Genomic DNA, 15,160 nt, shown 5'->3' with positions numbered 1-15,160 from the left:
TACCAAGGTGCTTCGCGTGCTGCTAAAGTTAAGACTGTGTCAGCCTTTCTGGGACAAATCTTTATTTTCAGGGCCATGTGGCTCAGCCAGGAATGATCCCCTGGGTTGGAGCTTGTCAGTTATAGAAGATGAGTCTCCTTGCTGACCCCCATTTCCATAGACAGCTCTAAACAGATCGGTAATCTCAATGTCAGCCACCGTGATGAAGTCAGCGCTGCCAAGGCCAAATGTCCTCCTTCGGGGATGTGGCCTCCCTCCCAGAGGAATTGTAAATGAAGTCATAGCCCATTTGCAGGCTTCAAAGTGTGTCAGGGTTGCTGTCTGTCTGCATGGCATTCAGAGAGCTGTCTTAAAGCATCAAAAGGTAGGTGTGTGGTGTCCACGCTGGCAGCAACAAAGCCCAGTAGGTAGGCAGTGACCTCATGTTAACAGGGACAGAGACAATTTCCCAAAGCTGTACTGTATACCAGTCCTGTGTTACCAGCCAAGAAGACATTCCAAGAGAAATAGGAACTGGGAGCTTAGGGCAAAGTCACACTTAACCTGGAAACAGTAAAAGGTCAGTACCCAAGACCTCCCAGCACTGCTATTTCCAAACTCGAGGGTTTTGATAAGCTACAGTTTCAACAAGAGAGTTAACTAGTGATACAGACTCTCCCTCTGGCTAAACCGGATCAAAGAGGTTAATTATTGCAAACAAAAGTGAGGTAGAAAATCTCGAGGCATACACCCCCACATGCACTCCTCCTAGGAAGTATATCAAGATGTTTAAGGAATTAGGTTGATACTACAACCAGTGATGCTGTGGATATCACTCTATATAAATAAAACACTGATGGCCAGTGACCAGGCAGGAAGTATAGGCGGGACAAAGAGAGAGGAGAATTGGGGAAACAGGAAGAAGGAGGGGGAGACACTGCAGCCACTGCCAGGACAAGCAGCATGTGAAGATGCTGGTAAGCCACCAGCCACGTGGCAAGGTATAGATTTATAGAAATGGGTTAATTTAAGATAAAAGAACAGTTAACAAGAAGCCTGCCACGGCCATACAGTTTATAAGTGATATAAGCGTCTGAGTGATTATTTTATACGTGGATTGTGGGACTGTGGGACTTGGGGAACCTGGAGAGAAGCCCTCCAGCAACACAGTGACATTGTGCAGACTTGAGTGTCATCGGAACCATGGTGGCTATGATGAAGGAGTGTTATACAGTTCGGGGAACTTGGATCCCACATCAGTTCAACTGCTTAGCTGTGAGTCAACAGCAAGATAACGGTCCAGTTCTTCTGTTCTTCCTAAAGACATAGGTTTGAATTCCGAAGAGACTTGGTTTAATCTAGTGGTAGGATTCTGTTTCACTGTTTTAAAAACTATAACTGTTTCTCCATCCATTACTTCTGCATAGTCACAGTACCTCCAGAAGGTTATAAAATGTTAATCCACTGAACTATATATATCTTAAATTCACACCTTAGGTCCAGACATCTTGACTCTAGTGGTGGGATCTGACATCAGCCGCTGTCCCAATACCCCATGGCCCACCTGTCGTGGCTACCTGCATAAGAGGACTCACTCGGGCTTTGTGAAGGGCTGGAGGAAGAGGTGGTTTGTGTTGAAGCATGACGGCTATCTCCTCTATTACAAACACAGAAAGGTAATGGCTGATATGGGTAAGAATAAAGAACATTGGGAAGTAAAACCTCCTTAGACTAAAACCTTCCATGACCAAGAGGTGTCGTTCAAGGAATTATATGGCAGGACTCTGGAAACAGCCATTTCCCCTCTGACTGCCCAGGAATTGTTCTTCCTTCAAAAATCAAAGAATTGTAACGTATGTTTTTTCTGCTGCATAAATCGAGGCACATGTTTCTTCTCATTTACTTCTGTTTCCAGATTTCTGGAATCCTCTATGCAGATTTCTTTTCATTATCACTGTAAAGAAAATAGGAACCAAAAATAAATTTCTAGTACCGGGGTAAATCAAAATGGACCCATAAAAGCGTAGCTCTCCAGGCCACAGAACAGGCAGTGTACTGTGGTCAGCAGAAAGTGTTGCTGAGGCTCCAGAGACAGAGAACTGAGCAAGTCACCTGGAATACCTGTTTCATTTTCCAGGTTTCATGAGAATGGTGATTTCTAACTCTGGGTGAAGGCTGGAGCACATGGGGAATGTCCCCAAAGGTGTGCTAAGGCAGTCCTCCTCCCAGATGTTTGTGACTGGGTGAATCTGAGATGGGCCCATGCACTTGGAGAGACCTTCTTGAGATGAATATAAAACCACAGTTCACATTTTGTTATAATGTGTGTCTTTTCAGCCAGATGCAATCCGGTGTCTAATTCTGTTAAGTGACTGCAAACATGCTTAAAAATAACCACAGAGATTTCATATTGAACCCCTACTTTTCGATTTCTCATGAAATATTCTCAACAGCTGTCAGCAGTCAAACAGACTCCCTGTCCTAGAGAATACATGCACTCCCCCACTCAACAAAGGATGCACTGTGTCCCACAGCCTTGTGATCTTCTGGCTTCCCTCCAGGGACATTCGTGACCCACCTCTAATCAGGGTTCAAAACAAGAATTTTGGCTATTTACCTCATTCATGACATAATCTTGTTTTTTTTCCTTCTGTCTTTATTTTACATTCCTTGTGTGTGTGTGTGTGTGTGTGTGTGTGTGTGTGTGTGTGTGTGTGTGTGTATGCGCGCGCACGTTTAGGCACTTGGGTACATGTATAAACAAACTTAATTTCTTCCTGAAAATATCTAGTAAAGAAATGAGTGCATTGTGAAATACTGAATTATTGTGGGGACTTTCTATTCCGACATTGTCAGCCACTTGCTCTGTGAACTGTTCTGCCTTTCATAGGAAAGTGAACCGTACAGCTCCATTGAGAAACTCTGTCTCCCTCCAGTGCAGGAAAATATAATTTTCTCTACAAAGGATAAGACATTATTATCTGTCCTTGGTTTCTGTTCTCCTGAGTTAAAGTGGAACAGACAAAAAGTTTTCAATCTAGAAAGCACTGTGGAAACACTAGACACCAATTTCCAACCGATGGAAACATGAACATTCATTTTCAGAAGCCTGTAGGAGTCCTAGAACCATGCCCATGTTCTCCTTCCCCTTACCTCCTGAGTGTAGCCCTGGAAATTTGATACTTTTTTTTTAAGTTTTTTAAGATAATTCTAATTGTAATTGAGTAAATATTGCAGTCAAGTGTATTCCAACTTAAAGTTAATAGTAATAATAATAATAATAATAATAATAATAATAACTGACCTTACATACTGTCCTCTGGAGACTGTAATCCTGAAGTAGTCTGTCTTGCCCTGCATTGGTAATAAATTTCTGTTTCCTCTTATAAAATAGGGATCATAGCAGATGTTAGTTTTTAATGCTCTTCTTCAACAAACTAATATAAGAAAGATCCTTGAGTCAAACATCTCTTATTTTAAGATCTCTGATTGCTGAGATTCAGAAGGTCCAGCCAGGTTTGCTAGGTGGCAGTCAGGGGCTGGTACTGGGGCTTTGCTAGGTGGCCATCAGTGGGTGGTACTGAGGGTCTGCTAGGTGGCCATCAGTGGGTGGTACTGAGGGTCTGCTAGGTGGCAGTCAGGGACTGGTGCTGCATTTAGTTCATGCGGTGTTTTTGTGAATCTTTGAATTAAATGCCTTCAGATGAAGAATGTGCAACCCATTTTATCACAATCCCCACTATTCTTCATTGCCTCGTCTACTTATTTTTATCACCTACCAAACTTTTGGCATTTGAAAGTATGAGTGGTGTGGAAGGTATGGGCAGCTTTTAAACTATACTGGTAATTTTAGTTAAATTTAGAATACTTTTATCTGTCTCTAGTCTTCTTTGGGGGTGAGGATCTGGGCCTCCTGATCAGCACACAGGTAACAAAAAGCTGTTATGAAGAATGTAATTGTGGCCATCATTGCTACATCGGCTTTTGATGCAACTGTAGGAGAGTGTAATAAAATATCATTATTTCATTTTTAAAGAGCTCAAATCGGGTGCCTTTTACTGCTACCAATTCCAGAACCCACCATGTCTGATCTGTAAAATAGATAGCAACGTCTGAGAAGAGCTAATGAGGCATACAAAGAACATAACTGAATAAATTAGCAGGAAGTGCACTCACCCATTCAGAAGTCATTCATGCAACAAATGCTTATTGGATACTTTTTACGCCACGCCTTATATAAGCACCAGAGAGAAGGCAAACAAATATGGAGCCTGCCCTGTTTGTGCTTCTAGCTCCATGTAGGACACAAATGTAAGAAAGTAAACCCACAAGTAGCTTTAATTAGTATCACAAATGAAAGTGTATCTAGAGAGAATAGTTACAGCATCCTGAATCAAGCACAATCACACCGCTCTCAGCTGTCCAGTTGTTAAACCTTGATAAAAGAGTAACTGTAGGATATAAGAAGACTCAGTATTTTTCAAAGAAGGCATATTCCAGCAAGGAAAAACTCAGAAGGGGTCCGTTCCCTTTCCAAAGCTGGAGTTCAAGGGAAAGATGAGGTTAAACAACTGGATGGCCTGCAGCTCATTGGTTTCCCAGGCCCGAGGAGTCTACAGTCCAGGAATAAACAGGAAGCAAGCCTTTGGGGCCCCACGAGGCAGGAAACCTTCAGTTGGTGGTTGGTGCGGAGTTATAGCAGAGGATGCGTGTGCTGCTGAAAGGCCTGGAGCATGAGACGTCCTGGTCGCAAAGCCTCTGTCAAAAGAAGTAGTTTCAGAAGAACTGTAGGAAACAAACCTCAGGAAGTAAGAGGGAAGTAAGCCGGGGAAAAGCAGGGCATCAGAGTGTACCGGAGACCCGCACAGTTTGTCCATATGGTAAGGGTCACAGAAAGGTGACCATCAGACCCTGCTAAGGCAGCAGGGTCACAGAGCGACAGCATGTGCTGGGCCCATGGCCGGAATTAAAGCCCCTTCTGCTGATCACAAACCCACACTCCTGGTCTACCCTGCAGCAACTGGGCAGAGCAAGCGCCTCCCTTCCCTTGCGGTGTTCCTCTAGCGCCCTCTGCTGAGAAATGTTAGCACCGCAATGCTCTTACAGACCTGGATCAAGAAATGAGTTCATTCAAAAAGAAACAAAAGCGGACAGTAAGGGGTGATCAGTAGCTGAGACACACTGAGAGTGCCAGGTTGACACCTGGGAAAAGAGTGAAAAGCTTGGATAAATTAGGAAGAGATGTGAATATATAATTAATTCTATGGAGTGTGTGTGTGTGTGTGTGTGTGTGTGTGTGTGTGTGTGTGTGTGTGTGTAAGAATATAATAACATTTCAATGAGACCAAAGATTTAGTAGAAGTGAGCTAGACAGAAAATGTGGATAAACAGTTATTATCCAGGCCAAGAAAGCAAGATATATGGAATCTCTAAGCTGAAGAAAGAAAGAAGCAAGAAGGGAGAAAGGAAGGGAGGGAGGGAGGGAGGGAGGAGGGAGGGAGGGAATATTGTGTTTAAGGAACTTAAAAATATCTACTGTGGCCCAAGCGGGAGAATGGAGAAGGAAAGTTTGTCTGGAGAAGAAGCAGGAGGCAGCCTCACAGGGGCCCGAGATAAAAACAGCTGCTTTGTGATGTTCTTTTGACTAAAACAGAAAATACCCTAGGTCACGGGATTTTCTAAAATTTATTCTGACCATTTTGCTGAAAATGAATTAGAGGGTGACAAGAGTCGGACAGGAGCAGCTTTGAGAAAGCCAGGGCTGCAGCCGAGGCAACAGGCTATAGTGGTCCTGGCTGGGTAGAATGCTCTCCATTCAGGACAAGAATCAATATCATTGACTGCTGTAGGATTATCCTCTTGTGCAGTGTAAAGATTTGTCACTCGAATTGGTTTAATTAAACACTGGTTGGCCAGTAGCCAAGTAGGAAGAATAGGTGGGGTAACCAAACTAAGGATGATGGGAAGAAGGGCGGAGTCAACCAAATGCAGAGGGAGAAGGACATGAATGTACCATGCTAATAAAGGTAGTGCTACATGGCAGTGCATAAATAAGAAATATAGGTTAACTTAAAATGTAAGAGCTAGTAATAAGCCTGAGCTATTGGCCAAGCATTTATAATTTATATTAAGCCTCTGTGTGGTAATTTGGGAAGTGGCTGCTGGGTATTTGGGAACTGGTGGGAAGGAGAGAAATGTCCGATTACAATTGACAGAATATGGTAAGTCATTTTACCAAATACCACAAACTGGGCATCTCACAAGCAGAAGACATGTATTTCTCATAGTGCTGGGGTGGGGGTGGACTAAGTCCTAGAGAAAATCACCCACAGACTCAACAGCTGGTGAGGGCTCACTTCCTGCATTTTTAGGGTCCCATCTTTTTACTGTGTCTTCACATGGAGAAAGGGAAAAGAGATTCTTGGTAGCTTAATAGGTCCTGATCTCCTTCCTGAGGATCATTCTTGTGACCTAATCTTCCAAGAATCCTACCTCCAAATTCCTGCGCACTGAGGAATAGATTTTAGCATATGAATACAGAAACATAAGTATTTAGTTTATAGCCTAGGTGAAGTAGTATGGAGTTTCCTGGTAAAAAATGATTGATAAGGTAAAATTTTAATGATTCACTGAAATAACAGGAGATCGAATGAGTATATGATCTGAAGTTTAGTTTAAATTAATGTATTATTGTGATTGGCAGGTCTCTGTAGGGTATTTAAGGTTAGAGCTAGGAAGAAATTACTTATATATTCAATGAATATGCTATGATATAGTAGATGATAAATATATTCAGCTATAGAAGTTGATCAAGGTCCTAAGGTAGCATTTCTTTAACTTGGGCTTTGAGAATCTGCAGAGAAGGGGGTAGGCAAGGCAACCAGAGAAGCAGAAGCAAAATCCAAAGGGAATGTATCCTAAAATAAGACAATATCACAGTTTTAGGAAGGAAAGTGGTGAGTTCCCAGTCTACCAGGAGGCCCTACTAGGTGAAAATCTAAAAACATCTATTTTACTATACAACATAGCATACATTGGTCATTTTGCCAAAAGTAGTCTAGGTAATATAAAGTGAGTTTGGAAGGAAGCAATTCATTAACATGAGTTAAAAGCTGAAAACAACCTTCAAAGTCCAGACTTTTGAACAATTTTGACAATGAAAGAGATAGGAATAATAGGGTCACTGGAGAATATTTATTCCATTTACAGTTAGTGTAATTACCAATACAAATGAATTTTGTAATGCTATGACCATTTTGCTTTCCATATTGCTCTTCTGCTCTGTATTTCTCTTCCTTTTCTTCCTTTCAGCAAATTAGTTTTCATTGTATTATTTTAATGCCCATCTAAAAGATAGCTGTACAGTGTTTAAACTATGAAAGCTGATACAAAAATAGTGTGTGTGTTTTGTAATACTACATATAGATTTTTTTGTTTTGTTTTTTTTCCTGAGACAGGGTTTCTCTGTGTAGCTTTGTGCCTTTCCTGGAACTCGCTTTGTAGACCAAACTGGCCTTGAATTCACAGTGATCCACTTGCCTCTGCCTCCCGAGTGCTGGGATTAAAGGCATGTGCCACCACTGCCTGGTTACATATAGTATTTTATGGGTATTCTGGCATTTAATTTAACCATATCTTACGTAATATGTTCATAATGTCATGTATTTTAGTTTTATACAGATTGTAAACCTATGAGACATTGCTAATATTCTTTTATAACACTATATGTGCTTCATTTTTAACTATATTTTTTTTACTGTATTCTATGATGACTCCTTCTTTGCTGGATCATCAAACATTTGACCTTGGATCATTCTTCTTCTGATATAGCACTATTTAGTGAGTAACTATCAGTTACTTTATCTTTCCTTAGTACCATCTGATCTTTAGAATGGTTAGAGGATCCTTGATTTGGTAGTTATTTCTTTCCAGAATATTTTGAATGTGTCTCTTTCTATGACACTAAGAAGCTAACTCATCCATAGAAACAAGGAAATCCAAAAGAGCAGCCTCCTCCATGTGCTGTGTGTCTTTGGCTTGCTTCCAAGCTATAGTTAATAGCTAATTTGCTGCGCAAAGCTCTTAGTTTAAACCTTACATTTTTACTTCACTCCCCATTTGATTCTCCTTTACAGCCCCTTGTTTATGCTGCAATTATCAATCTGGCCTTTTTAGTTCTTTGAGCATACTTATCATAGTCATATTAAAGTCTGTTTCTAACATTCCTTTATCTAGAGTCTCCAGAAGTCTTTCTATCTTCTTCTGTATTCTTGACAAATCTGCTCCAGTTGTAACAGATAAGAGCACTGGTGATTCCTGTCCCCCTCAGTCTTATCAGTAAGAAAGCATGTAAAAGTCAACCTTCAGTCCCTGTGAGCATTGATCTTTGCCCCAGTACCCTTACTTCCGGGGCCATTCATTAGAGCCTTGTTTACCAGGACCACCTCTTTTTAAAGTTACCTTTAAGAAATATTTGTATTAATTCTTTTGAGAATTTCATAATGTCCTCCTTACATCCAGTCTTCCCATAGCCCCCCTCACCTTCCTACCCAGTCACCTTTGAGTCCCCCCAACCCATGGAGTCTTGTTTGTGTTGTCCAAGTAGAAGGATCTGCAGGACCACCTCTTGGATAGTCTCTCAACTCTGTGAGTCTGTTGAATGTTCTAATCATTTCTTAGCCTTTTCAGATGGAAGTAATCCTCACATTAAGCTAATTCCTGCTAGACTTTGGCTTCATTAGCCTTCATTGTCTTCCTAACTCTGTGAGATATTTGAGGAGTATTTATATACTCAAGCTTTTCCACGTTTCTTTTCTAGCAGCCGAACTGAACTTCATCTAGTCTGGCATAATTAGAAAGAGAACTTGAGTGACAGCTGGGATGGGAGGTGGTATGAGGGCAGAGCTGTTTTTGTAACAAGTTTTAAATTGTGAGATATTCCTTTAAATAGGAGTGCTGTCAGAGAGTACTGAAATCTAGCAGAGGAAAAAAAAAATGGAGGTACCAAAGAAGAGGGATAACAAGTAGATGTATTTGCCATCTATCAAAAAAGTGGGTTGTAGCTAGCCCCTCACTGACAGCAGAAGATTAGATTACATAAAAGATATGACTGAATTTTCAAACAGGCTCAAAACAAAAGGAGGCATTCCTTGCGCATTACACAGAACAAGCCGCTGTTTGTTGTGTCTTAGGCATCTCTATGCGCAAAACCGAATGTGGGGGTGTGTGTAGGACTGGGAGGCATGGCATACATGAGGCTCTGCGGATGCTTAGAGAGAAAAGCACTGTTTTACTTCAAATGCTGGTCTATGTTTCAGAAGCGGTGCTATTCACTCTGTTGGCGGAGTAGTCGGGTGGTGTCACAGCACACAGGGAGAAGAGAGTTTATTGTGCACAGGAAGTAAAGTTCAGATCGTGAAATAGGACCAGTTCATTCGTGTAGTTTAAATATCTCTTGTAACTAAGAGTTATTCATTTGTACTTTCTTTTATCACAGCAAAGTGAATCACGGAGTGATACAATTCGCTTATCGCTCCGGTTCCGGGGATCCAATCCAGGGCCTTGTGTCTGCTAGGCAAGTGCTCTGTCCATAAACTACATTTCCGTGTGATACTTTCCAAGTCTATCAACTTAGAAGACTACTCGTGGGCAGAGTAGAGAAACAGATTAGTGTGGGCCCTAAAGGTCAGTCTAGCTTTGCAGCCCACCATCTTACAATGAAGAATTTGTGTCATAATACCGGGTTAATTAACCGTTACCAGAAAAATATGTAACTCTTGGGCCCAATCCTGAATTTCATCAGAGGAAAACCAGTACCAGATAATGGGCTTGACTGGACGGTGGGAGGAGTCAGTACAGCTGGTTTCTACAGACACCTAAGCTTTCTGTGTGTCACCTTAAATACAACTATTAGACATTGGTGACAAAGTGAAGATGGAGCTCAGAGAGAGATTCAGTTGGGTTAGTCATGTAAACATGTAGATGGTGTTATATGCCACAAGGTCACCTAGAAACAATGTGTGGGGGGGGGGGGTACCAAAGCAAAGAGCCAAAGACCACACCCAGCTGGAAGTCTCTGGCAAAGGGAGGAGGCTGCATCAGCAGACTCTGAGTGAAACAGGAGCAATCTAGAGTTCACGGGTCAGCAGAGAGAACGCTGCTGTGATCCAGCTGTCTGTGAGACAAGCTTAGTGTCTCACAGGGGTGGATCTGTCCTTCTAACTGGCCTTTTCTTGCCTTGCCTTCTCTTTTTTTTTCTTTTTTTTCTTCCAGTCTGAAAATATGGTCATCTCTATCATCCCCCAAGGAAAGGAGTAAATTCCCTTGAATAAACATTTCTTATAATTAATTAGTTTTCTATTTATCTTTTCTTCTAAGGCAAAAACTTTCAAAAGAGCCATCTAACACCTTTTTTCCCTACTGCCTTTCCACACCTGCAATCAAATACTTGAGCAGGGCAGACGGCTGTTGAAGTTACCAGCATGCTCAAATTATCCAGAAAGAGTGGAGAGTAAGAAAAGCAGTGAGCTATCCGTATGTAACAGGAAATCCTACTGACCTGAAAAGTGTTCTAGGTGGGTTAAGTTAACAGGTAAACCAATTATTACAGGGCGAGGTGCATGATTTCAAATACTATACCAGAATTCATTTTCTCTTTCCATTTTACTCCATTCTCAATAAACGGCCTGTGTTTTTATCACAAATAAATGCCAGTTTGAAATAACTTTAGATTTGCTTTTCTAAGAGGGCCTAGGAATCTCTTCTCACAGTGCCAAGCATCCGCCTAGAACTTTTGTTCCAATCTTGTGCCTACATGGAAACAAATTGTAGTTGGAGACTACAAGCCCTGGCGTGAAACCCTCCAAGGTCACATTCCAAGGCTTTACCATCCCCCTGCTTCTGTGCATGCCTCCAGTCCAGACCTCAGCTTTCTCTGGTTGCCTATCCCATCTGCTCTCACATCCTGACGGCATCCTTCAGAACAGGGGTTCGTAAACGTTTTCCAATCAGGATTCAATTTTACCCCCCAAAATTTTTGTGTGACCCTGGATTTGGAAATATATAAAATAAATACACAAACCAAACACTTAATGATAATAAATCTTAAAGAAATTAATTCTAAAACCATTTCTTGTATACATATAGTTTTACTGTTTACTAAAGATGAAAGCAAATTTTAATACCAATAAGATGGATGTGATCCTTTATTTTTACACAAAAATTCCAATCGTACAGAGGTCAGTGATACACTCCTTTAATCTCAGCTCTTGGGAGGCAGAAGCAACTGGATCTTTGTGAGTTAGAGCCAGCCTGTTCTAAATTGTGAGTTCCAGGCCAACCAGATTGACAAAGTGAGACTGAAAAAAAAAAAAGAAGAAAGAGGGAAGGAAAGAAGAAAAGAGGAAGGAAGGGAGGGAGGGAAGGAAGGAGGGAGGAAGAAAGGAAGGAAGGAAGGAAGGAAGGAAGGAAGGAAGAGAGAGAGAGAGAAAAATTGAATGTGTGGTGCTCCAGCGTATAGAACACCTTAATTTTTTTCAGGGTTGATTGATATTTTGAGTTTATAATCATGAATGGAGAGGTTGTTGCTTCATAAAAATGAGAAGTTCAAAATGGCTAAAGTATATTTAGGACCATTCAGAATTATTAGAAATTCTATCTTAATCATAAGCCAACACCGAGCTAACATTTTAAAAATGAAATTCAAGTCAGTAACTAAAATAAAAAAATTTAATGATCAGACTTTCTAACACAATAAAAAGATAACATTTGATACTTTCTACCTGGTTAAAAAAATAACATTTTTTTAAATTAAATCATTCTATTTCTGTGAGAGCAGAAAACTCTGTGCTTATAGTAAATACACTGCACATCAAAATATACAGTAGTCTCAAATCGGAGGCTAACGTGTTTGGGGCAATGTTCGTTGTACTGGGTGCCCTGAAAGTATGTGCAGAACGAAGTGCTCATCTATGTTCAGAACCAAACCGCCATGAAGCTGCAGATGCGGCAGACCCGACTTGAGACACCCAGGTGCATTCCATGCTTGATTTTCCTACAAAGTTTTGTTTTTGTGCAGTTGGAAGCCTTCTCCTCCTGCCTTCGGTTTTTCAGTTCCCACCTTCGGTTAGTTTAAGTTAGGCTGCAAGAAGGGAAGTTAGAAAACTGCTAAGTAAAAGTTGAGCTCGCAGTAATAAACAAGAGAAACACACAGTGGAGGAAAAACTTGCAGCATTCAGAACGAAGGGAGCAAGTGGATTTGGACATATGTGTGTGCTCCAGAATCTCAAAGACCATCTCCAAGCCTCTATCCTCCTTCCTTAGAACCTTTGATGTAATTTAAGAGATGCCCAGTAGGTGGAGTAGCTTACTCACAGTTTTCGAAGTTACCAGTACACAGCAGTTAGAAACAAACACCTAGTAAATGCTGCAAGAAAAATGAGAAATTACCAACAAACGAAGGAACTGAAGACTAAAGATAATAGGATTTACTACATAAAAACCTATTAAGTTAGTTAGGCAGTTGCTCGTTTGAGACTCCCAGCTGATACTAGCTTATAGCTTCAGGTACCTTCTGCTATGATACCCCTGTTGGCAGTGACACAGGCAGCCAGTTCTGGTATGAGAGGGTGTCAGGTGGTGGGTGATGGGGTAAGCACACATCTGTGGTGATGCTCGCTTAGAGCTACTTATACAATATTAAGAAGGCTCTTCCCTGCAAGGGGACATTTCAGGTTAGGAATAAACCTTCCCTCTTGGTCTTCAGTACATTCTTCCACTACCTTCTGCTTTTTCCTTTACAGCATTTCTTTTACAAAATGTATGCTTAAAGTTATAAGAAGGATATTTTCTCAAACAACTTTCTTCCCAAACTGGCCAGTGCCTGGAATTCCGGGAACAAAAACAAGCCCACGACTCCCTGTTTACATTTAAGAGATTTATTCTTTGAAGAAATTGACATTTATTTGGTTATGCACCAAATACTCACCGAGAGCTTACTTTACACCTGGGATAGAACTGAAAAGATGACAGAAAGGGCTGCCAGGTCTCACGAACCATCTCTGTAGGAGGATACGGAAGAGAAACAAGGGAACATTAGATACGACACAGAGCATGGGAGGGTGGGGCATAACCTTGGAAGTGGGCTTCCACAGGCATTAAAGAAGCCGTCTGCTCAGACGAGAATGTGTAAGTCTGATAAAGATCTGAGAAAAAGATGTAATTGGAAGAAACTAGTAGAACCTGGAACTATTTTAGTCATTATTTTCTTAATAAGTATTGAAAGTTCATCAAGTTACTTCTCAAGTGTTATATCACCTGGCGCAAAGAAAGACAACCAAAGAAATCAAGTGGAGAGAAGCATCCTTCTGAAACTCTAGTAGCGAAATCTCTTTTCCAACTGTGGCAGAAGCAAGCAATTGACATGAGCTTTGTAGTGTCAAAACATAATGACGCACTGGAAGGAAAGGGCGACATCACCAAAACAACAACCACTGTGGTGCTCAGATGTGTGAGAGAGCCTTCAAAAACAGCCTGCTCCATCTCCTCTCTACCTCAGTATTTTTTGAAATACTGGTTGAAAGTTACAAGTAGACCCAACCAGGTGATTATCAGATATCTCAAGGGTCACTTCAGGTCTGCCAAAAGACTACTGAAGCTCCATTGAATTCTTATGTTTTTACAAGTCCTTCAGCTGAAAGAAAGAAAGAAAGAAAGAAAGAAAGAAAGAAAGAAAGAAAGAAAGAAAGAAAGAAGGAAGGAAGGAAGGAAGGAAGGAAGGAAGGAAGGAAGGAAGGAAGGAAGGAAGGAAGGAAGGAAGAAAGAAAGAAAGAAAGAAAGAAAGAAAGAAAGAAAGAAAGAAAGAAAGAAAGAAAGAAAGAAAGAAAGAAAGAAAGAAAGAAAAAGGAAGGGAGGGAGGGAGGAAGGAAGGAAGGAAGGAAGGAAGGAAGGAAGGAAGGAAGGAAGGAAGGAAGGAAGGAAAGAAGGAAAGAGAAAATCACCTTCTTCCTCATAGTACAATTCTGAGAGAGAGGTGGGGAGGGAGGGAGGGGAAGGGAGGGAAGGAGGGAGTGAGAGATGGAGGGAGGGAGGGAGGGAGAGAAGAGAGGAGATAAATTCATGAAAAACTTCAAAAACACCAGTGATATTAAGAAAATTCAAAAACTGAATTTTCCTGTTTTAAAGGGCAGGTGTTCTTGGTGACTTGTGGTTTTCTAGTCTGCAAAAGAGTAGTTTTCTTTCCGTACTTGAATAAGGTTGGGGTATTAGGCACTCTTTGAGGTCAGTAATGTAGCGTGCCCTAATCTTCAGAGCATTGAGTCCTCACATCAGCCTGCTCTTGAGGCACACTGAGGTAGACGTTCTGATGCTGCTGACGGTGACACAGTGCATAGAACAGCTGCATGGTCCACTTTGGCTGTAGTCAACACTGATGACGTAGCAGATGCTTTCAAGACAATAAAGAAAATTGCTATATTCTCTATGTGCCCTGGTGTCTTCATATTTGCCTTGGAAGGAGGGCTCTGAACAAAATAAGCTAAAGTAAATCTGGATTGTTTACCTACCTCCTATTCTTAATTAAGTGTTGGGATGTTTGCTAATCCTTCCAACCCCAATAATCAAAGAAGAGGTCAGGGTTATCTGCCTGCTTCGTACGTTGTCATCAGACAAACTCTGTGATTATTTTCTTTATCATTTCTATATCCTCAGAAGCATAAAGGGAAAGGTCCTGGCTTCTTTCTTGGACTGAACTTTCTAGAGTTTTATAACTGACAGCAGCCACAGTAGTGCCTTTGCAAATCTTGGTCCAGACACCCCAAAGCCACTTTTCAAAGACTATTAAACCACTATGCATACTTCTTCAGAGGTTTCAACCCCAAAAGTCATCAGGATAGTAAGTATTTTATGGCTCTACTTCTTATGAGGATGCCCTCCTCTCACCTGAGGAAAATTTTTGCTACTTCAACAGAAGGAAAATCAGTCCATTGAAATGCCCTTATTTGTCATAAAAAAAAAAAATCTTGGGGAAAACATTCAGGAGTGGACTATTAAGATAAATTATCCATGAGGTACAAGTGTCCTTTGCGTTTTCCCCTTTGGGATAGGTTTTGTCCTCATTGCTGACATGAAGAGTATCTGCTTGCAGATCTGCCCTTTTACTTCAGAACTAAGATAATATTTCCAT

General features: G+C 41.1%; 1 protein-coding gene across 1 annotated transcript in view; it reads left to right on the top strand.

The window, feature by feature from the left end:
* Positions 1–15,160, top strand: part of LOC102906326 (uncharacterized) — a 111,653-nt gene that overhangs the window by 56,696 nt on the left and 39,797 nt on the right. Inside the window, exon 7 of the mRNA XM_016004167.3 lies at positions 1,477–1,655. Within this exon, the coding sequence (XP_015859653.1) occupies positions 1,477–1,655 (179 nt within the window). The remainder of the gene's footprint in view (positions 1–1,476; positions 1,656–15,160) is intronic.

Source organism: Peromyscus maniculatus, chromosome 13 (assembly GCF_049852395.1).
Source record: "Peromyscus maniculatus bairdii isolate BWxNUB_F1_BW_parent chromosome 13, HU_Pman_BW_mat_3.1, whole genome shotgun sequence".
Taxonomy (NCBI): Eukaryota; Metazoa; Chordata; class Mammalia; order Rodentia; family Cricetidae; genus Peromyscus; species Peromyscus maniculatus.
This window is presented reverse-complemented; position numbering and strand designations above follow the sequence as displayed.